Here is a 25303-nt window from a genome sequence, read left to right on the forward strand (position 1 = left end):
CTTAGTAAAAGGACCCCTTAAAGGTTAGGGCTCTTCAGCTTGGAGAAGAGATAACTGAGAGGGATATGACTGACAAAAATAGAACAGGAAAATAGGGAGCAGTTGTTTATCTTTACAAATATGACAATGGGGCTCATTTTCAAAGCACTTGGACTTACATAGTTCCAGAGGTTACTATGGAACTTTGTAATTCTAAATGCTTTGAAAATACGTCTCTATGTGACATTCCAGGAAAATAACAGGTAACAGATTTAAAACAAATTAGAGGAAGCATTTTTTTTTCACTCTGTGCACTACGATGCTGTAGAATTTGTTCCTGGAGAATGTGTTCAGGGCATCTAACATAGCTGGCTTGGGAAAAGTCTATAAACATTTATTAGCCAGGTAGACTTGGGAAAAGCCACTGTTTTTCCTGGGGATGTGCAACAAGAAATGGATCTTTCTTTTTGGGATCTGCTGGGTACTTCCTAGCAACCCAAATTGGCCAAAATAGCACTTCTTATGTGTTTAAAAGATATTAACAGTCACCATGAATCAGGGACATGCTTATGTCTTTTCCATGTCCAGGAATCTATCCAGTGGTTTCCTTGAAAATATCCAGAGTTGAATCAAGCACGGTTATACTCCATCACTTGGGCGTATGAGAGCTTTAGTAGGTAGGGTTGTCAAGCACCTGGAACCGTATCTAAGGCTGCATTTCTGATGTCTTCCCCTAGTGCTCTGCCCAGTGTGGCTTTGGACAGCAGAAGCGCTCCGTTCAGTGCTTGGCACACACAGGTCAACCATCTAATGAGTGCTTGGAGTCACTGCGGCCAGCAGCCATGCAGCAATGCGAGACTAAGTGTGAGGCAGGACCCACAGACAATCCAGATGGTAAGTATGACCCTGGGTGGCAGTGTGTGAAAAGGGTTAAGCTGGAAATGTTGACTGGTCCTCTTAAACCTTGTGGTCCTAGAACTGTAAGATCAATTTAGGGACACTTACATTTTGTTGCCCAGAAGAATCACAGAGAAGAGCCAGGAGACAAGTGACCTGGGCATATTAGGGTAGAATGAAGAGGACAGAAAGGGTAAGTGACGGAAGTGAGATGGTAGGAGTGAGTTGAAGTAAGTGACAAGAAAAAAGTGAGGTTTATGAAACTAGTAGGAGAGGAATGGTTGGAAAAGATATGAGATCATGAAAAGATGAGAGGTATAGAGGTAGATGGGAAAAACAGATACAAAAGGCAGGAGTAAGAAAAGGGAAAGGAATGTTTGTTTGTTTTTTAAGTCCTGTTCCTTTCCAGAATCTTTAGAGAATTAACACCTTGGGCAAAAGATGCCTCAGTGCTAGTTCTGAACTGTGGAAACCAAGTGAAGGCATAAAGACTAGCTGAATTTTTATGTGGCCCTTCAGTTCTTTACAAGTACATTAACATAATTTAATTAAAATATTTATAATCCACATCTGGAAAAGGTAGAGCTAGTTCTGGTTCCACCCAACCTCCCCCACCCCGGTAGCTGTGGACCTGTAATAAAGCAAGTGACGTGGAACTGGTTGGTAACACTAAAGGGAAGTATTTCCTCTATTTTTTTTAAAGGTTGTATGCGCAAAAGATATCATCTGTGCAGATTTCTTTAATCCAAATTAGAATTTGTGCACAGGTCATAGAAATATACTGCAGTGGTTATAACCAGTGGCATAGCCAGTATGGGGCCACGGGGGCCTGGGTCCCCGTAGATTTGCCCCTGGACCCCCCCTGCCGATAACCCTCTCGACCAGAACGAAGCCTTGTGCGGGATTAGGAAGAAGAGGACCTTGGCTCAGCTGGCGGGGGTTGGGGTCCCCCGCCAGCCAAGGTAGGCGACGGCGGGTTGGCGGCAGGAGGGGGGGTCGAGAGAGTCGTCGGCAGGGGAGGGTCAAAGTTGGTGGCGGGGGGGTTCGGCAATAGCAGGAGGGGGGGTTCAGCAATGGCGGGGGGGGGAGGTTGGCAGCGCCAGAGGGGGCTAAAATGTGCCCCCTCACCTCGGGCTCTGGAACCCCCTCCCGCCGAAGTCTGGCTACGCCCCTGGTTATAATGACATTAGTTGGCTCACCCGACTGTTAAAGTAAATAATTATAAACAGACAAGACGATGGCCGCAGCCAGAAGAATGCTATGCTGCATAGAGAGGGGTATAACCAGCAGAAGAAAGGGGGTGTTGATGCCCCTGTACAAGTCATTGGTGAGGCCCCACTTGGAGTATTGTGTTCAGTTTTGGAGGCCGTATCTTGCTAAGGATGTAAAAAGACTGGAAGCGGTTCAAAGAAAAGCGACAAAAATGATATGGGGTTTGCGTAGCAAGACATACAAGGAGAGGCTTGATGACCTGAACATATATACCCTGAAGGAAAGGAGAAGCAGAGGTAACATGATACACACATTCAAATATTTGAAAGGTGTTAATCCACAACAAACCTTTTCCAGAGACGGGATGATGGTAGAACTAGAGGACTTGAGTTAAGATTGAAAGGGGGCCAACTCAAGAATAACGTCAGGAACAATTTTTTACTGAGAGGGTAGTAGATACCTGGAATGCCCTCCTGCAGGAGATAGTGGAGATAAAAAGGTAATGCAATTTAAAAATGCTTGGGATAAGCACAAAGGAAACCTGTTGAGAAGGAATGGGTTCAAAGAAGCTTAGCGGACATTAGGTAGCACCATCGATAACTGAGAAGCAAACCAGTGCTGGGCAAACTTCTACGGTCTGTGCCCTGATCGTGGCTGAATAGATTTGGATGGGTTGCAGTGGATCTCTTCAGGGACTTTGTTGACAACTTTTGAAGTTTTAGAACAAGGACTGTGCCAGGCAGACTTCTACGTCTATGCCCTGAAAATGGCAAGGACAAATCAAGATCAGGTAAATATATGAAGTATCAAACTCATAACATAAGGTATGATGTATCTTGTTAGGCAGACTGGAGAATTCCTTTATTAAATGAAAGCGGAAAATCAAATTTCAATACATTACACTGTGCAGTTATAAAGCCAGCCCCTCTATACTTTTATACAAAAATGCAAATTTTACACAAAAAACCGTCCCCCCCCAACCCCCCCCAAACATTCAACTCATCTTCAAGCGTACATGCTTCCACCAAACCCCAAAGGTCTTTACCCCCACCTCCACCCGTTCCCATCGGGCCACTTCCTGGACAGCTCGGACAACGTCCCAGGAGACCTGCTCAGCAGACCTGCACTCCTGGCCCAGGGACACCCCGCAGCGAGCCATCCATAGGCAGTATCTGATGATAACTGAGATTAGAAAGGCGGTACCTGGCTCTAGCCGCCCCGTCTCCCCCTGCCTCCCATACACCCAGTCCGCATAGGTGTAGGACGTGAAGCTGGGGATGGCCAGCAAGGCAGCCACTCTCCGGCAAACCGCTACGGAGAATGGACACTCCTTCAGGAAGTGGTCCATGGTCTCCAGCCGGCCAGCACACTCCCCCCTCGGGCAGTCTCGGTCCTGCTGGTTCCTACACCGAAGGTTTGCCCTAACATACAACCTGCCATGTAGGGACAGCCAAGCAATGTCCCTGTACTTGTGTGGGATGCGTTTGGATGAAATAAAACGCAGGCCCTGCCTCAGCACGGGCTCTGGAGCATCCCTAAGAGCCAGGGGAGAGGAGAAGCGTTGGGAGCGAACCCGCTCCACCCAGATCTCCCTCTGCCCTGCCCTAACTTCCTCCCATGTAATGTCCCACAGCCGAACCAGCTTTACCAAAGATTTATAGTAGCCTACCCCCTCCGGGAACCCTTTCCGCAACCGTCCCACCCTACCTCCCCCCAACCAAGGACCCCAGAATCCCTCCCACCACTGGACAACACTGTGTACCCATCCTGGGGCATTCAGACCCCCCGCCCGCCCCAGGTTAAACTGGATGAAGAGGGAGGAGAATAGCAAGACTGGGTTTACCATTCCCACCCCCCCTTCCTCCCGTGACCGGTAAGTGAAATTACGTCGAACTGGGTTCATCCTGTTCCCCCACAGGAGTTGAAAGAACACGCTGTAAATTGCCGTGAAACAGCGTTCCGGCAGGAGACAGATGTAGCTCAGGAACAGGAACATGGGCACCACCTGGCTCTTCAGCAACCGGACCCGGTCCTCCATGGGCATCCGCCACCCCTTCCAGCGGTCCACCTTCTCCCTCGCCTCCGCTATCCTTTGTTCCCAATTTTCCCGCCTGTAATCCCCTCCCCCAAAATACACTCCCAAAACCCTCATTTTCTCTATCCCATCCGGGAACCCTCCACCTAAATTAAACCGCCGTCCCTCTGGCCCCACCCACAAGCTGGTGCTCTTGCCCAGGTTTACCCGAGACCCCGAAGCCTGGGAGTATGCTGCAAGGATCTCCTGCAGCCTCCTCCCCTCCCTGCGATCCGCCACCCAGACGGTGATATCGTCCGCATAGGCGATGACTCGCAACACATTCCCTTTGCCTACCTCCACTCCTCTGAGCCCGTCCTCCCCCCCCCCTTCCAGCCTCCTCACCAGGGGATCAATGGCGAAAGCGTACAGCAGGGGGCTCAACGGGCACCCCTGCCGCACCCCCGCCGAGATCCCCACCTCCACCCCCCTCCATCCATTCACCAGGGGAAAGAATCGCGCCCCCGCATACAATAACTGAAGTTGCGCGATCCATTCCCCCGGGAATCCATAGTGGTCTAGGACCTTCCATAAAAAACCCCACTGCACTCGGTCGAAAGCCTTGTCCTGGTCCAAGGCCACGACCAGCCTGCCCTCTCCCACCCGACTACGTTCCAGACCCTCCCTCACCCAGGCCACTGCCTCTAGCACCCCCCTTCCCGGGACCCCACACCCCTGCGGGGCTGCCAGCACTTCCCCGGAGATCTTCCCCATGCGGGCAAGGAGCATGTGAGCGAAGATCTTCCGGTCGGTGTTCAGAAGTGCAATCGGCCGCCAATTTGCCACATCCTGGGGGTCCTTGCCTTTGCTAAGGAGGACCAAAGCTGATGCCCCCATCGACTCAGGCAAGGATCCCCCTGTTCGTGCCGCCTCCCAGATTGCCAACAAGACTGGCGCCAACTGATCCCTAAACCGCTGGTAGAACTCTGCCGGGAGTCCGTCTGGCCCCGGCGCCGTCCTGCGCCGCAAGGCCCCAATGGCCTCCTGTACCTCCCGCAGCGTCCACGGCCGCAGCAAGGCCCGAAGATGAGGCCCCCCCTTACCCACCCCTGGGGTTTCCTCAATGTACCTCGCCATGGCCTCCTCCCCCAACTGTTGGTCGAAAAAGACCCGCCCAAAGTGGGTCCCCACCACCTGCAAGATACCTTCCCTAGACTGCTGGAGCGTCCCCCCCTCATCCCTTAACCCCTCTACCACCCTCCTCTCCCTTCTTTCCTTACAGCAGTCATAAGGGTTCGGGCTGAGCAGCTTCCCGAAGTCCCGCTCATAGACGAGGGAAGAGTACCGATTGTATTGTACCCGTTCCACCTCCTGCTGCAAGGCCTCAATGTCCTCCCTCTTCCCTCCCCTGGAAATCAAATTGTCCCTTCGCTTCCTCAGAGCAGTTCCTAGCCGGGTGACCTCCCTCCCCTGCCTCCTCGCCTGACGGAGAAAGAACCCCCTGGTGCGGTGTTTCAAAACTTCCCACCAGTCTCCTAGGGAAGGGAAGACACCCTGAATGGATACCTGGTCTGCCAGAAACTCCAGATACTCCTGGTACAACACCCCCTCCCTCAACCATTTCTGATTTAAACGCCACAATCCTTTCCCCAATCCGTGAATCCCCCCTCCCCCCAGCTCGACCAGCACCATCTTGTGGTCTGAGAAATCAACCTCTACCACCCTTGGTGCCTTCCCACACGCCCCTCCCCGAACTAAAAACCGGTCGATTCTACTTCTACAAGTGCCCCGGGCAAAAGTGAAACCCTGCGTCCCACCACCAAACTCTATGTGCGCGTCCACCAATCCCGCTCCCTTCATGATCCCTGCTAGCCGTACCCCATCGTAACCTACTTGCGCCGCCCTCCCCCCCCTATCCTCCTTCCTCAGGACTGTGTTAAAATCCCCCCCCCAAACTAGCTGCCGTGAGGTGTAAAGGTACGGCCGAATTTTCCCAAACAGTGCTGCCCTTCCCCGTTTGCTTTGCGGCCCGTAGATGTTAATCACCCGCAAAGCCACCCCCCGCAATCTCATATCTAACACCAGACACCTCCCAATTCCCAGCTCCACAACCCTCTGGATCTCTACTTTAAATGTTTTGAAGAGGATGCCTATCCCCCCATACCGTTCCCCTGCCAGACCCCAAATAGAGGGCCCCCATCTCCAGGCCTGCTTTGCCCGCCGAACCTCCTCCAGCGTTCGCAGCCTGGTCTCCTGCAGAAGAAAACAGTCCGCCGCCACGGCAGAGAGGCCATCGAACGCCAAGCATCTCGCCCTCTGGGAGGCGACACTAGCCACATTAAGTGTGGCGAATGTTAACAGCAGTCCAGCCATCATTGTGCCGTTCCATACCCCCCGCCCTCCTGGCTACCTTCCCTCTGCTCCATACTACCTCCAGGGATCCCTTCCCCTTCACCCTCCCCTTCCTCGTCCGCCCAGTCCCGGACCCCTAGCTCAAAAAGCCCCCCCCCATTCCTTACTTTCTTCCTCCCCTTCTTCCTCTTTTCTTCGCCCACCTCCCTCCCTCCTTGGGAGTCGTCCACTGACTCTCCCCCCCCTGCCTCCTCTCCCGCCCCTTCTGCCCCTTTTTCGACCCCCTCCATCAATCCTGCCTCCAGCCCATCCTCCCTCTCCTCTCTTGCCTTCATCCCTGCCTCCTGTCCTACCCTCCTTTTCTCCCCCACCCTCCCTTCAGCCCCCCCCAATCTGCCCCCCACCTCCCCGACCTCCTCCACTACCATTTCCTCCTCTTCGTCCCTCAAAACCTTCTCCCTCTTCTTCTTCTTCCTTTTACCCGCTGTTCCCTTTCCAGCGTCTGCCATGCTGTCCAACCCATCCTGCCGGCTCATCCCATCCTCTCCTTCCTCTCCTGCCAGTTCGTCACCCCCTCCCTCATCTTCCAATCCCCTAAATCTGTTCTCTACTTCTATCCCCATTCCTGCCTCCCCTCCCCCTTCCTCCCGTACCCCCGTCACCTTCCGTTGTTTTTTTGACACCCGCGTCCAACCCTCATCTGCCCCGTCCTGCCGCTTCCGCCCTTCCCCCAACCCTTCCCCACCTCCCACTCCCTGTCCCTCCGCAGCTCCTTTCCCCCCCACCCCGGGAACCTGATCTCGCCCTACATTCACTCCCCCCCCTCTCCCTCTGAACTGGACCGCCCCCTCCCATGTCCTCCTCTCCCCCGTTATGGGAGGCCCAAGGGCAAGCTCTGAATGCATGCCCCAGACCCCCACACAAATTACACCGGATAGATGCACAAGACTCCGTAGGATGCTCCTTAGACCCGCACTTCCCACACTGCCGTACTGGGCACGACATACTAAAATGTCTGAATGACCCGCACTTGTGACATTGCCGCGGCTGCCCCTTGTAAAAGCAGAGGATCCGATCCCTGCCAATGAACGCCGCGGAGGGAATGTGCTGGGTCACGTGTCCTGCCTGCTTCAGCCTAACCTGCGCACACCATCCTCCCGCCCACACCCTACTGGGGTCAGGGAGTTTGGACAAGGGGGTACGCAATTCTGCATACCGCTGTAGCCAGAAGGCCAGGTCCGCCCCTGAAATGGATTCATTTCGGACCAGCAGGGTTACCTGCACCAGGTCAGGTCTGCTGATCGGTACGGCCCTAAAGTTTCTCCAATCCCCTTTCCCCCTTACCCCCTCGTATTTCTCCCAGAAGACCTCCATGCCTCGCTGGGTCAGAAAACTAACATCATACTCTGGGATATTCACCGGGTGGATACAGGCATAGAGGTCCTCTGGGAGAAATCCTAAACCCAGGACCAACTTCAGGGCCTCATCCCTACTTGGCATCCCCCCCTCCCCCACCCACCTTAACTGAATCACATTCCTCCTTTTGGGAACCTGGCCCCCCCACCCTCCCCCCCATCCTTCCCCAATGCTTCCTGCCCCCCCATTCCCCCTGCGCCCGCCCCTCCCACCTACTACCGCCGCAAAGGATGGAGCACCCCCCCACCGTCCCCCTCCTCCATCTCCTGCACTGAGACCCCCCTGCTCCTGCTGCGCCGTACCCCCCCTCTCTCTCTTGCCTCCCCTCTCAGCCTCCCTCCCTTCTCTCCCTTCTATCAGCAGACTTTGCACATCCCCTGCCTTCACAGTGTCCTTCTGTACCATTTCCCCTGCAGCAAAAAACCTGCCATTGTCCCCTTCAACACGTTCGCTAGAGACAGTGAGAGCAGGTTCCCCTAAATACTTGTTCCCCTCCCAATGCCCCTGACCCCCCCCCCCCGCCCACCGAGCCAACCCTCCCCTCCCGGCCCGAACACTCCCCCCTGGCTCGCACCCCTGCAGCCTGGCCAACTGCAAAGTCAAAGGTACCAGTCAAGTTTCCTTCTGGCGCACACTGCAAGGCAAACACCTCCCGCTCCTCCCCCCCTCCTTCCCCCCCGGAACCTGCTCTCTGTGCTGGGTCCCTCCTTGCAACGTGCTGCTCCAGCTTTCCCTGTGCGGGCCCGCTGTTTTCCTGGGAACTGGTCTCCCCTCTGGCGTCCTGCTTCGTTGGGACTTCCTGCTCTGCCGTTTTGCAAAGTAAGAGTGGCTTCCCGCACTCCAGCACCACTCGCTCTCCCAAACATGGGGAATCCTCCTGCGCTGTAGCATTCTCCTCTGCGGCCATCCCTGCTCCTCCAGCCCGATTGGCTGGCGCCTCCTGCTCCAATGTGCTGGGCGGGCATGACATCCCGCCACCCGGCAGTGCAGTTCCTTGCCATTCTGAACCTTTATGTGGGGAACACTGTGTGGCCTCCTGTGCTTTCTCTATGGAAAACCACTCCTTGTCTTCACCTGCCTTTCTTCCTGCATTCTCCTTTAAGAGGCAGCTCCCTGCTGGAACATCTCCACTTTCAGTCCTTAGCCCTGCTGCAGGCTGATTGGCTGGAACATCCTGCTCCTCAGAGCTTTGTGGGTGAGGCCTCCCAGGCATTTTTTCCTTGCCGTCTGCTCCTACTACAGGCAATGGGAACAGGACAACCTCCTCTTCTCCAGGTAAGTTCTCTGTTTCAACTTCCACCACCACTTCTGTGGAAAAAGGTTTCTCTCCTGAAATTGCAGCCTCAGTTTCAACAATGTGAAAAGTCTTAGTGTTAAAGTTTTTTTCCTGTTCTGTTCTCCCACACTCAGGTGCTCTCAATGAGGCTTCCACAGCCCCACCTTCAGTCCTGCTTACTCCAGAAGCTGCCTGCATTGGCCCAGACTGACTAGCAAGGCATTGCATGAATTTCAATGTATTTTGGGTGCTAGTTCCTGGCAGCTCCCCTGATGCTTCAATGTTCTGGGGTCCAAAGACTGGGCTGATTCCTTCCTGCTCTGTTTGTTGCTTCCACTGTACCGAGGCTGACGGGGCCTGTCCCCCCGAGGCCATCCTGTCTCTGTTGATATAGAGTTCTCTCAGAGGATTTCCAGGGCCTTTCCTCAGGGCCCTCAGCAGCTGTTCTTTTCTCTGGAGAAGCCTAAGCAGCCTGGTTTCCTCTTTCATATAGGTCTTGCGATGCTCTGCTGGGGCCAGCCTGCTCAGGGCTTTTGCCATTTTGACTCGCTTCCCCAGGTCCACCACCTCCTTCTCCGTACTTTTAATTCTCTTCACCATTTTAATTATGCCACTGGCCGGGTCCTCTGGATCCTGGCAGTAGTCCACAAGCTCTTCCTCCTCTAGATCGTCACTATCCTCACTGCCTTCCTCCTCCACCTCCGGCAGGGCCTCTTGACAGATCTCCATTACCACTCTTTCCTTCTCAGACCAGCTCTTCTCTAGGGTCTCCGCCAGCTCTCTCCCCCCCTCACCTGCTGGACGTCGTGCGGCCATGAGGGGGGTACCAGTCCGGCTTCCTCCCTTGGAGTCTGGCCCTCTTCTATCCACAGGGCTCCTTTCCCTCCTCCCTGCGGCACTGCAAGGGAGGAGACCGCTTTTCCTGACCCTCTGGTCCCTGAGCCCAAGAGGCCCCATGGCCTGGGCCTGTCCTGGGGAACGCTCCCCAGAGGCCCTCCACATCCTTGGGGAGGGAGTTAGGCCTCACTCTCCTCCCACTGGAAGTCTGCAGAGCTCTCTGAAACACCTCCTTCCACCTCAGCAGACTGGATGGACCGTCCAGGTCTTTATCTGCTGTCAACTACTTTGTTACTATGTTATATGTATGTTAAATACAATGATGCAAAATGACATTGCGATTTTTATTGCCATATGAATTCTTACATTACATTACTGAATTTAAAAGTCATCAAAGTTTTTCCCTCCTATCTTTAACATTCACCCATTCTGAATAAACTCTGTCCAGACTTAGTATTCCACCATCCTGAAGATAACTGTGGGCTGGAATCCTGTGGGGTCAACAAAACCCAAATTTGGGGTTGCAAGCTGGGTTGGCTCTCCATAGGGGCATTATTCTGCACCTTGGAGGGGAGGAGGGGGGCACAGTTTTATTTGGCTGTGATCACTGCATTTGGTCTGTCTTTCAGGGAAGACTTAACCAATCTACTCTAGAGCACATATTCACAAACCCTGAAGTAAAGCACAGGAAAAGATCATCTACACTTATTTACTTAGGAGCATAGCATCAACTAATTTAAGCCTCAGTTTTTTTAATGCTGAAAATAACACATGACTATAAAGACCCAGAAAAAAGGTATACACCCTCAAAAGTTTAATAATCCTTATGAATGAATACACATATACGGGATATATTTAAGTAAAATGTAGAACCAATTTTGAGTAAAATCAAAGTGTTTACTGCAACAGCAGCTAGTGATCGTTTCTCTCAAGTTGCACTGAGAATGAATTTGTGCAAGTTAGCAGGCAAGATGGGTTTCCCAGGAGTGAGAGCACAATGGCAGAAGGGGGTGCACAAGGCACCGCTGCACAAATGCAAGGAAATTATCTGAGACTACTTTATCCCAAAGACAAGCAGCTGCTAAGCAGGAAAGATCAAGGAGAAGCAGTGAAAGCCTAACACCACCCTCAGCTAAGCTCTAGAAGTTGAGCAAGTTTAGGCAAGTTATTTCTGCTGGCCGTGGGCACTTTCCGGCAGTCGCAGATTGCGACTTGAGACAGTTTGGTTTTTTGGGCGGCTTTCTTCTTCTTGTACTGGCTCTTTACTGTCATCCTATTAGTCAAATTTGGAGCTGGAATGAGGCTCAATAGGAGGGTGAGGTGCCTGAGGAGGTCATCAACTAATAAAGACTCATCACGCTCTGGTCTGGAGGAGGAGGGAGGGTGGAGCAGAGCAGGAGCATAACAGGAGGAGACGTCAACCACATGGTGTGAAGAAGAGAGGAGTCAGTGCGCGCTTGAACGGGTGGGACCCTGCACCCCATCCCCACCCTCCCACTCCTCAGACGTTCAACAGCTTGGGCTGTTTTTGGGCTCCCTTTGGGTGCGGGTTGGGCTGGGAATTTTTTTCACTACTCCTCCTTGCTTAGCAGCTGCTTGTGTTCGGACAAAAGTGATCTCATCAGTTTCCTTGCATTTGCTGCTTTGACAATATGGCAGAACCAGAAGTTTCTATGCGTGCAATTTTATCCCTTGTGCACAGGTTTGCTGAGTCACATGTGCACACATAAACACACAGTTAGAGGGAACAGTGGAGCTGGGTAAGAAAAGCACTCCCTAACCTACTAAATTTGATGATGATCTTAGGTATTGGGGTGGTAAGTGCAGGGATAGTCAGGCATGCCACAGGCAATCATATTACTGATGTTAACAAAAGTCTCTCTCTCTTCATCTTTTCAGAGTGCAAGGATGTGAACAAGGTGGCCTACTGCCCCCTGGTGTTGAAATTTAAGTTCTGCAGTCGGCCTTACTTCCGGCAAATGTGCTGTAAAACATGTCAGGGGCATTGACAAGAAAAGAATGCCCTCCCCTCCCACCCCCTCCCCTGCCTCACCTTCCACCCTCTCCAGCCCCTGCGCAGAAGAACTGGAAATGACAACCAATGTACTTTGATAGCAGGCAGGGGAACAAACCTGGAGCTACCCCACCCCTTATCAAGTGGATCCAACAGCTGGAAATATATTCTGAGCTCCCCCATCCCCATATATCCTCACTCACCTCACAGTTCAGTACCCATCATAGGCCTCGCTCTGATTAACCCAGTTATCAAGTTATCTTTCACCCTCCATCCATCCGTCGAGCCACAACATTTCAAAGCAGCAGCATGTCAGTGATCTTTGCTAAACATTGTCATTATGCATAATGATATTAATAACTTTGATAATCTGAATGATACCTTTTTGCCAGACCAAATCTACTATTGCAACGTAAGACTGGATTTAAGCCTCCCTATTTCCCACGAGGCAAGTAATATCCAAATACCCTTCCCTCTTCCTTGTGTTCCTTCAATTCAGTTTGCACACTTCTGATTGGGGAGGGGCTGAATAGAGGGGATTTGGTGGAATTTCTTTATCTGGTAATTATAAGGAAGACCACCCTTGTTAATATGGTGCTTAAATTTAATAAAGGGGTGTTTCATTCTTTATAATTTTGCCAGAACACAATTTGATTGAGATTTTACCTAGGTGCAAACAGCTGAGCAACCTAGAAATCTAAGGGGTCCTTTTATAAAGCTGCGAGAAAAGGAGCCGTTTTTCCCATGCGCCAGGGTTCTTTTTATTGCAGCGGGTAAAAAGCCCCTCTCCCCCCCCCAAAAAAAATGGCCATGCAGTAAGATAGCTCTTACTGCATGGCAGTGCGGCAGAGAGCACTTAATTGCTACCCATTGATGCCCAATTACCGCCGGGTTAACGCTACGCTAGACAAATATAAATTTCTGGGGAACGCTGGAAATGGTGCACATGCTCAATCCAGAACTACTACTGGCGGCTGTGTTGCCCCAGCGGTAGTTCAGTTTAAGCGTGCAGTAAGCCCACATTGGGCTTGCCGCCACTTTGTAAAAGGACCCCTGAAATTTAGTAGAAGTTGCCATAAATGAAAGACATGTTCACGGGACTTATATGTTTCACTCTATTAGTAATTTTTAGTATAATTTAAGCTGAAATAGATTAATACCTTGATTATATTGCTCCCATTATTAATTCCCAAATAATTCCAGCATTATTGTATTAGTATCAGCTTGATTGCTAAAAATGTCAGTTTTCAAATTTCTTAGCTCTATTACTCTTTCTTGTCTTACTCCAAGGTTTTCTTTCTCTTCTGAACTAATATACTTTATTTATTAAATTTTATAAATGTTTTGGAATAAAAGGTGTGCACCTTTTATTATGGCCTCACTTCATATTTAAAATAATAATAAAAAAAATCAATCTGTCCTGAATTCCTTGTTCAGTTGTCTGTATTATATTTATATTTTACTGTACATCTATCAGTGTCGTGTCTGTATTTGATGCAGAGGCATAGTCAGACCGGCGGGAGGGGGGTCCAGAGCCCAAGGTGAGGGGGCACATTTTAGCCCCCCCTGGCACCATCAATCCCCCCCTGCCACTTTTGATCCCTCCCCCCGGCACCGCCGCCCCTGCCATATCCCTTTCGACCCCCCCCTCCCGCCGCTGCTAATCCTCCCCTGCCACCGCCAGGTACCTTTGCTGGCGGGGGTCCCCAACCCCCGCTAGCCAAAGTCCCCTTCAGCGCCGTTCTCCGAGTCCGGCACGTTTGCTGATCTGGATTCTGTTTCTGTGAGTCCTGACGTCCTGCATGTTCCTACATGCAGGATGTCAGGACTCACAGAAACAGAATCCAGAGCAGCAACACACTGGAGACCGGCACTGACGAGGGCTTCAGCTGGCGGGGGTTGGGGACCTCCGCCAGCAAAGGTACCTGGCGGCGGAGGAGGGTTGGCGGCGGCAGAAGGGGGGGGGTCAAATGTGGCAGGGGAGGGTCGGCGGCGGGGGGTGAAAGCAGGGGGGGCCAGGGCTAAATCTGTGGGGGCCCTTGCCCCCGTTCCCCACCTAGCTATGCCCCTGCTCTGATGATAATCAGTGCTTCACTTCATCCTGCACAGGAGATGATGCTGACCCTGTGGACTTTGTACATTATTCCCACTCATACTTTACTGCTCTTTACCCCCAGCCCGCCCTGATTTTTGCACTTTGTGCATATTTTTGGCTGGTAAATGAAGAGCAGTTTGCATACCAGGAAACTTACACAGTAATTCCTTAGCTCCCTAGACAAATTCATTTAGAACTGTGTTTTCTCATACCATAATGTAAAGACACATTGCGCAGAGTCTCGGGGAGGAGAGTGTGGTAAAATTAAAGGTGGCTTGAATAAGCTGGAAGATTACATAAGTATATAAGAATTGCCACACTGGGACAGACCAAAGGTCCATCAAGCCCAGCATCCTGTTTCCAACAGTGGCCAATCTGGGTCACAAATACCTGGCAAGATCCCAAAAAAGTTAAATACATTTTATGCTGCTTATCCCAGAAATAAGCAGTGAATTTTCCCCAAGTCAATTTAATAATGGTCTATGGACTTTTCCTTTAGGAAGCCATCCAGACCTTTTTTTAAAACCCCACTAAGCTAACTGCATTTACCACATTCTCTGGCAGCGAATTCCAGAGTTTAATTACACATTGAGTGAAGAAACATTTTCTCCAATTCATATTAAATTTACTACTTTGTAGCGTCATCACATGCCCCCTAGTCCTAGTATTTTTGGAAAGAGTAAACAAACGATGCACGTCCATCCGTTTCATTCCACTCAAGAGAGTTTCCAGTGTAAAAGTGTACAATAGTACACCTATGTGCGGAAACCCATTTTCCACATTTCAATTAAGACTGGTGACCACCAAGTCAGAAAGTAACTTAGGTGTAATCCTTTGTGATAATCTCAAAGTTTTCAGTTAGTGGGATAAAAGCTAACTGTGCATGAGTGCCTTTGAACAGGTATCATTTGAGTAGTGTGTTCAGTTCTGGAAGTAACACCCATTGTAGAGACACTGGGATGACAGAAGCAATTCAGACAAGGGCTATCAGAAAGCTACAAGGCCAGAATCAGAAGCCCTGTGTAGAGTGCTGAAGTGGAGAGATGAAACAGTCAAATATCAGGCAGGGTTTCAATAAAGCACAAGATGGCAGCATTTTCCAGGAGGAGAAGAGGGTGGTCAAAGTTGAGGAAGGAAATATGAGGAAATATTTCTTTACTGAAGAAGAAACAAAGGTCTGGAATTGCCTACCAGCAAATGTGGAAGTTACTAAAACTGTGACAGAATTCAAGTACAAATGGACCGACAGAGTATTATGGAGATGGAAAGAGATTAGTAGCTCAAAGCAAGTTACATTCATGTATAGAAGGTATTTCCCTGTCCCCAGAAGGCTTAAAAATTTAAGATTGTTCCTGAGGCAATGGAGGGTTAAGAGGCCCTTTTACTATGCTGTGGTAAAAGGGGATTTGCCACATGCCGAGGCCCCTTTTACTGCGGTGGGGTTTTTGTGGAAAAAAAGGAAATGGCTGTATGGTAAGTATATACTTGCCTCGCGGCCATTTCCTGGGGAAGCCCTTACTGCCTTATATAGGAGGCGGTAGGGGCTCCTGTGCTAACCCAGCGGTAATCAGGCAGTGTGCCAGAAATGGCACATGGTGAGCCAGTGGTAGTGCCGAATTGGTGCACGACACAGCAGCAGTAGCTCTACTGTCGCTTTGTAAAAGGGTCCCCAAGTGACTTGCGCAAGATCACAAAGAGCGGCAGTGTAATATGAGCCCTGTGTTTCCCTGGTTCTCAGCTCATTGCTGTAATCATGCTGGGCAATTGAGTAAAGTCTGCTGTAGCAAATTAGGAATAGAGCAAATGAGAGGCACCTTCCTTCAGATATCTCTTAGAATAACTAAAGTGTTCTTTCTTCTTATTAAAGATGTGTCCGTTGCAGTACATACTTACAGAAAATTAACAAAAGCAGAGAGTGACAGAGAATGAGGGAGAGAGTTCTCTTTGTGTTCCACGTTATTTAGGGACAAACCACAAACTTATGTGTCATCTCATTTTCTCAGTTTCCATACATGGTAACAACTTAGCTAACATAAGAGTAAGACACTTAATTTGTCTCTTGACTGTCATGCTCAGTTTCCGTATGAAAGACAGACAAGTTGAAGTTTCAGTTTAGCTGGTAGAGGAGTGTGGTAGCCGTGTTAGTCCACTCTTAAGGTTATCAATGGAAATCAAACAAAATAAAACATGGAAAAGAAAATAAGATGATACCTTTTTTATTGGACATAACTTAATACATTTCTTGATTAGCTTTCGAAGGTTGCCCTTCTTCCTCAGATCGGAAATAAGCAAATGTGCTAGCTGACAGTGTATATAAGTGAAAACATTCAAGCATTACTATGACAGTCTGACAGGGTGGGTTAGAATATCAATGATATGCTTTGATGTCCCCATGCATACTTCCTACCCACCCCCCTCCTCCCACCCTGTCAGACTGTCATAGTAATGCTTGAATGTTTTCACTTATATACACTGTCAGCTAGCACATTTGCTTATTTCCGATCTGAGGAAGAAGGGCAACCTTCGAAAGCTAATCAAGAAATGTATTAAGTTATGTCCAATAAAAAAGGTATCATCTTATTTTCTTTTCCATGTTTTATTTTGTTTGATTTCCATTGATAAGTTTAGCTGGTAAAACCTAAATCTTTGATCTCCCAAAAATGAACCCTGCCATCTAGGGATATTTGAAATTGATCGCAGTTATGCAGAATCAATTTCAACATTCTCCAGTACATTTGTTTCTGCTCATTAAGGATGCTTGCTTCCTACCAATCTGCCTCTTAAATATCCCCCACAGGTTACAGACCCATAACCAGATGCATATTGGGGAGGGGGAGTATTTATCAAGTTGTGTTAAGGCACTAGCCCACCCTATTTGCCCCTTGACGCATGTTAAAGGGTTTCAACACTGATTACAGTGCCCTAACACAGTGTTGTTTAGGTCACCCTGCATTACATAGTAATGAGATGCAAAATATTTAAGTGCATGTAAAGCAGTTCATTACTATGTAAATACTATAATGCAACTTGTGGTGAGCACAAGTTGTGCAGTGCAAGCTAAAAGGGCCTATCTTAGTCAAATCCCTGGTCCCTAGTGGTCTAGACAGGAGCGATCCTCAGTCGCTCCTGCCCTTGCTGGTGCTGGCAACCCCTAGTAGTAGTCTCACAGTACTACCATTAGAGGTTATGTTTCCATCATGTTTCCAAGACTACCACTAGGGGTCGCTGGTGCCATTTTGGAAGACAGCGCCAACAAGGGCAACAATCCTCATGCCCCTGCCCAGACCACTAGTGACTAAAGACTTGGCTAAGGTAGGCCTGGGAGAGCCTTCAAAAGGAAAGAGGGGACCTTGGGGGATGGAAAATGCTTTGGGGGGGGGGGGGTCTTTCATTAGGACAGGGAAACTTCCAAGTGGGGGGTTGTCACTAGAGAGCCCCTCTGGTTGGGGGCACTATGTGGGGCCTGGATATGGGCGAGCACTACAGGGGACTTTGTCTTGGTAGAAGGCATTCTAGACAGTACTATTTCTTAAGGATGCCGGCCCCTTTAACATGCAGCGTTATTGGGCCGCAGCATTGAAGCTCCAGGTGGTAAAATAATCCCAGCTATAGTGTGACTTGCGTTGTGCACCCAGTGTTCACTGTAAGCTGTGTTATAGTATGCACATATTAATGAGCCACTTTACATGAATTGTTGCATGTTTTGCATTTCATTACTATGTAACAGAGTAATCTAAATAATGATGCATTAGGTCACCACAATAAGCATTAGAGTCCTTTAGCGTGTGTTAAGAGGAAAATAACACGGGTTAGTGCCCTAAAACAGCTTGATAACTACTCCCCCTTAGTTTCTTACAAACTGATACTAAATTTGCCTCAGTCCATAATTGCACAAAAAGTAAATCCCACAATTTAGGTTTCACTGTAGGAAAAGTCCAGCTTCATGTAGCAGAGTCCTTATTTTAGCCCTGGTGCATGCTGCAAGCAGCCTATGAGTGCCACTGGCGCTGCCTGGACGAAGACTGGAGGTGATTTTAAGCCCCGGAGGGGGAAGTGAGGGAGTTGCAAGAGCTTTGTGGGGCCAGGAAGGGAAGGGAGAGATGCCGGACTGTGCGCAGAGGGCAGGAAGGAAATGTAGTGTGGAACCATTAATAGTAATTGACTGACAGGGGATGCTTACACAATGCATGCACCTTGAATGGCTAAGCAACTGGACACTAGCTCCTAACACTGACTTCCAGTTTATTCATATTTAAGAGTGATCATTTGGAAACTGAAAACCAATTTGAACTGTTCTCAAATATCAAAACAAGCTCATTAGCTGGAAGAAGACAGAGCCAAGGTTAATACAACAAGATTATAGCATACTACGAAATGAAGAAAGGTTTGGAGGGTATAGGAAGAGAAGACTGGTATTTTAAATATTAAGACATTTGACATATTTGGAGACCTCTTTCTTCAAGCATCTCTCAATGACCAAGACCATGGCTGCTGCTACACTGAATGCCGAATACTTGTGCAAGGCTTTCAAGCTTTTTTTCCAAACTTTAGAAATAAAGACCAAGCGGAACGCTTTTTGATTTGGGGGTGCCCAAGCTGTGCCCCCAACCTTCCATACCATCCTACTCCCTCCAATGGCATCCAACATATCTATCCTCCCCTTTCTCCCACTCAACCTACCCTCCCCATGGTGTCAATAGTTTCTCTCCTTCCCTTTCCCCCATTTTACCCAGCATCTCTTTCCTTCCCTCCCTCTCAACCCCTCATGGTCTACAGCATCTCTCTCCCTCCCCTATGGTCCCCAGCACTTCTCTCATTCCCTTCCCATTCAGCATCTCTCCATCTCTTCTCCCACCCCCTGCCTGTGTTGAGTCACCTATTTACAATAAAAATCATTGTTTTAACTAATTTATACGTCTGCCCTATTGTTTGAATAGAGCCTATTTTCCCCACCCCTTTTTTGTTTCCACAATTCCACCCATTCCATGGTCTGCAGCATCTGCTTCCCTCCCTCTCTACCCACTGTGGTCTCCAGTATCCCTACCCTCCCCCTTCTCTCTCCAATCTAATCCAGAGAATTTATATACTGCAGAATCCATGTGGTCCTAAGTGATTTACAAAATAATAAAAGCTTTACAAAGTGAAAACAGCTTACATACAATAAGTTCAATAATTTGAAAATTACTCCGTTAAAAATTCTTTAAAAAGGTAGGTCTTCAATTTCTTCCTAAATGAAAGATAAGAGCTATCACACCTTAGTTCAATACCTAAGTTGTTCCAGAGTGACACAGAAAAAAACAGAAAAAGATGCTTTCCAATATTTGCTATATATTTTAGACCAGCAAGAGAAGGATAAGATAACATACAACGGTCCCTATCTAGACACTAATTTCTGAGGGAGCGCATAATATACAGAATTGCAATAATCCAAGCTAGACAGTATTATTGCCTGAACAATTAAAGCAAAATCTTCCTCATGAAAGCTAGAACAAATGGATCGCAATTATTTTAATTTAAAACAGACTTTCATAATCAAGTTATTAACTTGGGTTTCAAAAGTCAAAGTTGAATCTAGAAAAACTAGCTTTTGAGATAGTTGAAATATAGGCAATAACACACCATTCAATAAAGCTAGTGAAACAGGGATATCAGTCTAAGAGTTACCAAACCAGAGAATGTTAGTTTTGTCTGCATTCAGTTTTAATAAGTGTTCCTGGGCCCAAGACCTAACCTTAGTGATAATACAAGAATCAATTACAGAATAGGTTAATGAGTAATCTGAATATACTGGTGCCAATACAAAAATGTCATCTGTATAAGAAAATAGAAATATAACATCAGGCAAAGAGATAGTTCCTAAGCTGAACATAAAAAGATTAAACAATAAAGGAGAGGGAGGGGATCCCTGAGGAACACCACATACAAGTTTCAAAATATCAGAACAAACACCATTTTTCTGCGCTTTTTAACTACAATGTTCCAAGAATCCCTTAAACCAACTAAGTACTGAACCCTCCAGACCTAATTCACTTAGTTTTATAAGAAATTTAGCATGATCCACCAAATCAAAGGCATCTGATATGTCAAACTGTAATAACATCATCTGTTTACCCAAACTCAAAACTTTCTGAATCTTGGTTACCAGAAGCAAAATCAACGGCTTTATACTATGCAAGGCCCTAAAACCAAACTGAGAGCAATGTAAACAGAAATGATTACCTATGTATTGAGAAAGATGCAGTCCAACCAACGATTCCATCAGCTTAGAAAGAAAAGGGATGCTTGCAATAGGTCTAAAAGACTTTGGAATGGGAGTTAGTAGGGTCTGACCCATATCCACTAGATAACTTCCCAAACAAAGAATAGCATTAATCAACATGGAGGGGCATAATCGAACGGTGCCGGCCATCTTCGGGGCCGGCGCCATAAGTGGGCGGAGCCAAGCGTATTTTCAAAATACGCTTGGCGCCGGCCAAATCGCTCGCCGGGTTTAGAGCAGGATCGCCGGGTTTATATGAGATGGCCAGCTTCGTTTTTCAGCCATAATGGAAACCGGACCCGGCCATCTCAAACCCGGTGAAATGCAAGGCATTTGGGCATGGGAGGAGCCAGCATTTGTAGTGCACTGGCCCCCTCACATGCCAGGACACCAACTGGGCACCCTAGGGGGCACGTAACAAAATTTAAAAAAAAATAGCTTCCAGGTGCATAGCACCCTTACCTTGTGTGCTGAGCCCCCCAAATCCCCCCAAAAACCCACTCGCCACAACTCTACACCATTACCATAGCCCTAAGGGGTGAAGGGGGGCACCTACATGTGGGTACAGTGGGTTTTGGGGGGTTTGGATGGCTCTACATTAACCACCACAAGTAGAACAGGTAGAGGGGGATGGGTCTGGGTCCACCTGCCTGAAGTGCACTGCACCCACAAAAAACTGCTCCAGGGACCTGCATACTGCTGTCAAGGAGCTGGGTATGACATTTCAGGCTGGCATACAGGCTGGCAAAAAAAGTTTAAGATTTTTCTTTTTTGGGGTGGGAGGGGGTTGATGACCACTGGGGGGGGGGGTAAGGGGAAGTGATCCCCGCTTCCCTCTGGTGGTCATCTGGTCAGTTGGGGCACTTTTTCCAGACTTGGTCCTAAAAATAAATTGACCAAGTCCGGCCGGCGAAATGCTCATTCAAGCTGGCCTCTTTTTTTCCATTATAAGGCGAAGCCGGCCATCTCGTGCCCATGCCCCCATCCCGCCCCTCATCCCGCATTCACTACCCTACCAACACGCCCCCTTGAAGGTTGGCCGGCACCGCGACGAAACAGCAGTTGAAGCTGGCCAAAATCGGCTTTCGATAACACCGATTTGGCCTGGATCAGGAGATCACCGGCGATCTCCCGATTTGTGTTGGAAGATCGCTGGCGATCACTTTTGAAAATGAGCTGGAAAGTGATCCAAAGGGGGGCATCTTTCAAGAAAACAGCAATACAGCTGTCAAGTGATGAAGAAGATTTCACTGATTTACATATTTATGATTAAAATGATGAAAAAGAAACATCATCAAACCTGGACAACCAAGGGGTTGGGAAGATTAAGACAATGATGTCACAAAGCCTCAAGAAATGCCACAATGGCATTCCACACCGTTCTGGTACAAAATAAGCCCTGTTTCTTTCACCACTTCTTATCATCATTCAGTGCTTGTGAGGTTGCCCATTTTGCTATGCTGATGATATACAGATCCTCTTCCGCTTACCTTCTTCTTCTGTTGACACCTCCATCTATAACCAATGTTTGGCTGCAGTTTCAGCATGGCTTCAAACCAGTCTCCTCTTTCTTAATTCCACGAAATGAGAGTCTATTCACTTTGCTAACCCAAACACCATCTGTCCTGCTCCCCTTCAGATAGTGTTACGCTTCCATTCCATGCTTCAATTTGTATTCTAAGAATAACATTTGATTCTAAGTTTACCTTTCTGCCACAGATTCTCTCACTGGTATCTTCTTCATTCTTCTCACTGTGGCATATTCATGTGGTCAAACCATTTGCCCCTTCCAACTTGATCAGAACCCTTTTGATATCCTTAGTGATCCTAAGAATAGATTATTGTAATTCCTTCTATGATGGGTTACGTGTCAAAACTATAAAGAAAATCCAGCTCATATAGACCGCCACAGTAAAGCTATTTCATAACGCATGGTACTCAGATTGCTTGACCCCCACTCTTCAAAACAGGACATTGGCTCCTAGTCACTGCTTGGTTGAGATTTAAAATCCTTACACTTGTCTTTAAAGGTTGCCTACCACAAGCACTGGCCTACCTTGCTAACCTCCTCACACCTTATTACCCTACCCATGCTTTACGGTCCTCACAAGCCTACCTGCTCACTTTGCCACCTCCTTCCTGCCTATGATATGACATCACCTATGAAACTATGTTTTATTACCAAGGACCACAGCTTTGGAATTCTATCCCAAATAACATCTACATGAAGCTTTCCTTTAAAAAACCTAAAGTTTACTCAAAACCCAGCTATTCCAGCAAATCTACAGTAGACTGCCATACGATAGTATCCTCCCTAGCCCCTACCCTAATTGCTCTCCATTCCCCTCCTTCCCTTCTCCAAACCCCTCCCTGTTCCTTTTCCTTTCCTCCTAATATGATGTCCAATTGTTGATACTGGTCTCCCGTCTGTATCTCCCACTTTCCCATCTTTCTGTCTACATTGTATTTCCTTTCTTTATACCAATTAATTTTGTTTATATTGTAAATTGCCTATCAGCACTTGCTTCAAGTGAAACATAGAAACAGAAAAACGAAGGCAGATAAAGATCATCCCCCCAATATTTAAAAATATTTACCTGGCAATATAGCCACTATCCCCGAATATTGAAGCCATATCCAGCTATTCTAAGTGGCCACATCTGGCCGCTTAAATAGCTGGTATATCTTTAGTCGGTTTAAAGTTAACCGGCTATCTTCAAATATCAACATAGCCAGTTCACTTAAATTGCCTAAAAATAAACCTGATATTTATTTATTTATTTATTGCATTTGTATCATCTGTTTACCCAAACTCAAAACTTTCCCACCCATTTGCAGGCTCAATGTGGATTACAAAAATCCTGTTATGGCATCGCCATTCCAGGAGACAATACAGTTGGTGTTACAACAAGATCATGGATGATGAAAAGAAGAACAAGACAAAGTAAAAAAAAAAAAAAGGTGCCTATCATAAAAGGGTGAGGTGGTGTGGTGTGAAGTGGTGTAGAGTAATAGTTAAGCTGTGGATTTTTATTGTAGGCTTTGTTGAAGAGATAGGTTTTCAGAGATTTGCAAAAGTTGGATATTTCATTAATCATTTTCAAGTCGGTTGGCAGTGCATTCCATATCTGCTCAGTGTGCTGCTGCGGCTAGGAAAGCAAATAGAATGTTGGGTGTTATTAGGAAGGGTATGGAGTCCAGGTGTGCGGATGTTATAATGCCGTTGTATCGCTCCATGGTGCGACCGCACCTGGAGTATTGTGTTCAGTACTGGTCTCCGTATCTCAAAAAAGATATAGTAGAATTGGAAAAGGTACAGCGAAGGGCGACGAAAATGATAATGGGGATGGGACGACTTTCCTATGAAGAGAGGCTGAGAAGGCTAGGGCTTTTCAGCTTGGAGAAGAGACGGCTGAGGGGAGATATGATAGAAGTGTATAAAATAATGAGTGGAATGGATCGGGTGGATGTGAAGCGACTGTTCACGCTATCCAAAAATAATAGGACTAGAGGGCATGAGTTGAAGCTACAGTGTGGTAAATTTAAAACGAATCGGAGAAAATTTTTCTTCACCCAACGTGTAATTAGACTCTGGAATTCGTTGCCGGAGAACGTGGTACGGGCGGTTAGCTTGACGGAGTTTAAAAAGGGGTTAGATAGATTCCTAAAGGACAAGTCCATAGACCGCTATTAAATGGACTTGGAAAAATTCCGCATTTTTAGGTATAACTTGTCTGGAATGTTTTTACGTTTGGGGAGCGTGCCAGGTGCCCTTGACCTGGATTGGCCACTGTCGGTGACAGGATGCTGGGCTAGATGGACCTTTGGTCTTTCCCAGTATGGCACTACTTATGTACTTATGTACTTATGTAGGAGAAGCTAATCACATGTGTTTGCTTATATTTTAGTCCTTTGCAGTTGAGGAAGTGCAGATTGAGGAATTTGCGGGTTGATCTTTTAGCATTTCTGGGAGGAAGGTCCATGAGGTCTACCATGTAGCTCGGGGCATCTCCGTGGATGACTTTGTGAACAATTATGCAGATTTTGAACACGATACGCTCTTTAAGTGGGAGCCAGTGAAGGTTTTCCCTTAGGGGTTTCACACTTTCATATTTTGTTTTGCCAAATATGAGTCTGGCTGCGGTGTTCTGGGCTGTTTGAAGTTTCTTGATAGTTTGTTCTTTGCAGCCAGCATATAGTGCATTACAGTAGTCCAGGTGACTTAGTACCATTGACTGTACCAGGTTACGGAAAATGGATCTCAGAAAGAACGATTTTACTCGTTTGAGTTTCCACATGGAGCGAACATCTTTTTTGTTGTATTCTTCACGTGGGTTTCAAGAGTGAGATTTCGATCAATGGTAACTCCAAGAATTTTCAGATTGTTTTAGACTGGAAGAGAGAGTTTTGGTGTGGTTATGTTGGTGAAGTTATTTGTGTTGTGTTGTGAGGTAAGTATAAGGCATTGTGTTTTTTCTACATTGAGTTTAAGCTGGAATGTATCAGCCCAGGAGTGCATGATTTGGAGGCTTTGATTGATCTCGTTAGTGATTTCCTTTAGATCATATTTGAACGGGATATAAATCGTGACATCATCTGCATATATGTAGGGGTTTAGGTTCTGATTGGCTAGTAGCTTGGCTAAGGGTATCATCATTAGGTTGAAAAGGGTTGGTGATAGGGGGGAACCTTGGTGAACTCCGCAGACGGGTGTCCATGGGTCTGAGATGTCCTCGTTAACTATTACTTGGTATGATCTTGTGGTCAAGAATCCTCTGAACCAGTTGAGAACGTTGCCTCCAACTCCAAAGTATTCAAGAATGTTTAGTAATATATCGTGATTGACCATGTCGAAGGCACTGGACATGTCAAATTGTAGGAGGAGTATGTTATTGCCAGTTGCAATTGTTTTTTAAAATGTGTTCATTAGAGTCACTAGTACGGTTTCAGTA

At 47.7% G+C, this 25303-nt stretch overlaps 1 protein-coding gene across 2 annotated transcripts in view; it reads left to right on the forward strand.

Moving 5' to 3' along the window:
* ADAMTS10 (ADAM metallopeptidase with thrombospondin type 1 motif 10) overlaps window positions 1-13364 on the forward strand; it is a 208783-nt gene extending 195419 nt beyond the window's left edge. The window contains exons 24-25 of one of the 2 annotated variants that reach the window (XM_030217418.1): window positions 717-873; window positions 11883-13364. In XM_030217418.1, the coding sequence (XP_030073278.1) occupies window positions 717-873; window positions 11883-11992 (267 nt within the window). In that variant the 3' untranslated portion in view covers window positions 11993-13364. Of the gene's footprint in view, window positions 1-716; window positions 874-11882 lie in introns of those variants that run through there. The other variant, XM_030217419.1, reaches the window with a different exon arrangement.
* Window positions 13365-25303: the final 11939 nt, after the last annotated feature.

Source organism: Microcaecilia unicolor, chromosome 11, assembly GCF_901765095.1.
Source record: "Microcaecilia unicolor chromosome 11, aMicUni1.1, whole genome shotgun sequence".
NCBI lineage: Eukaryota > Metazoa > Chordata > Amphibia > Gymnophiona > Siphonopidae > Microcaecilia > Microcaecilia unicolor.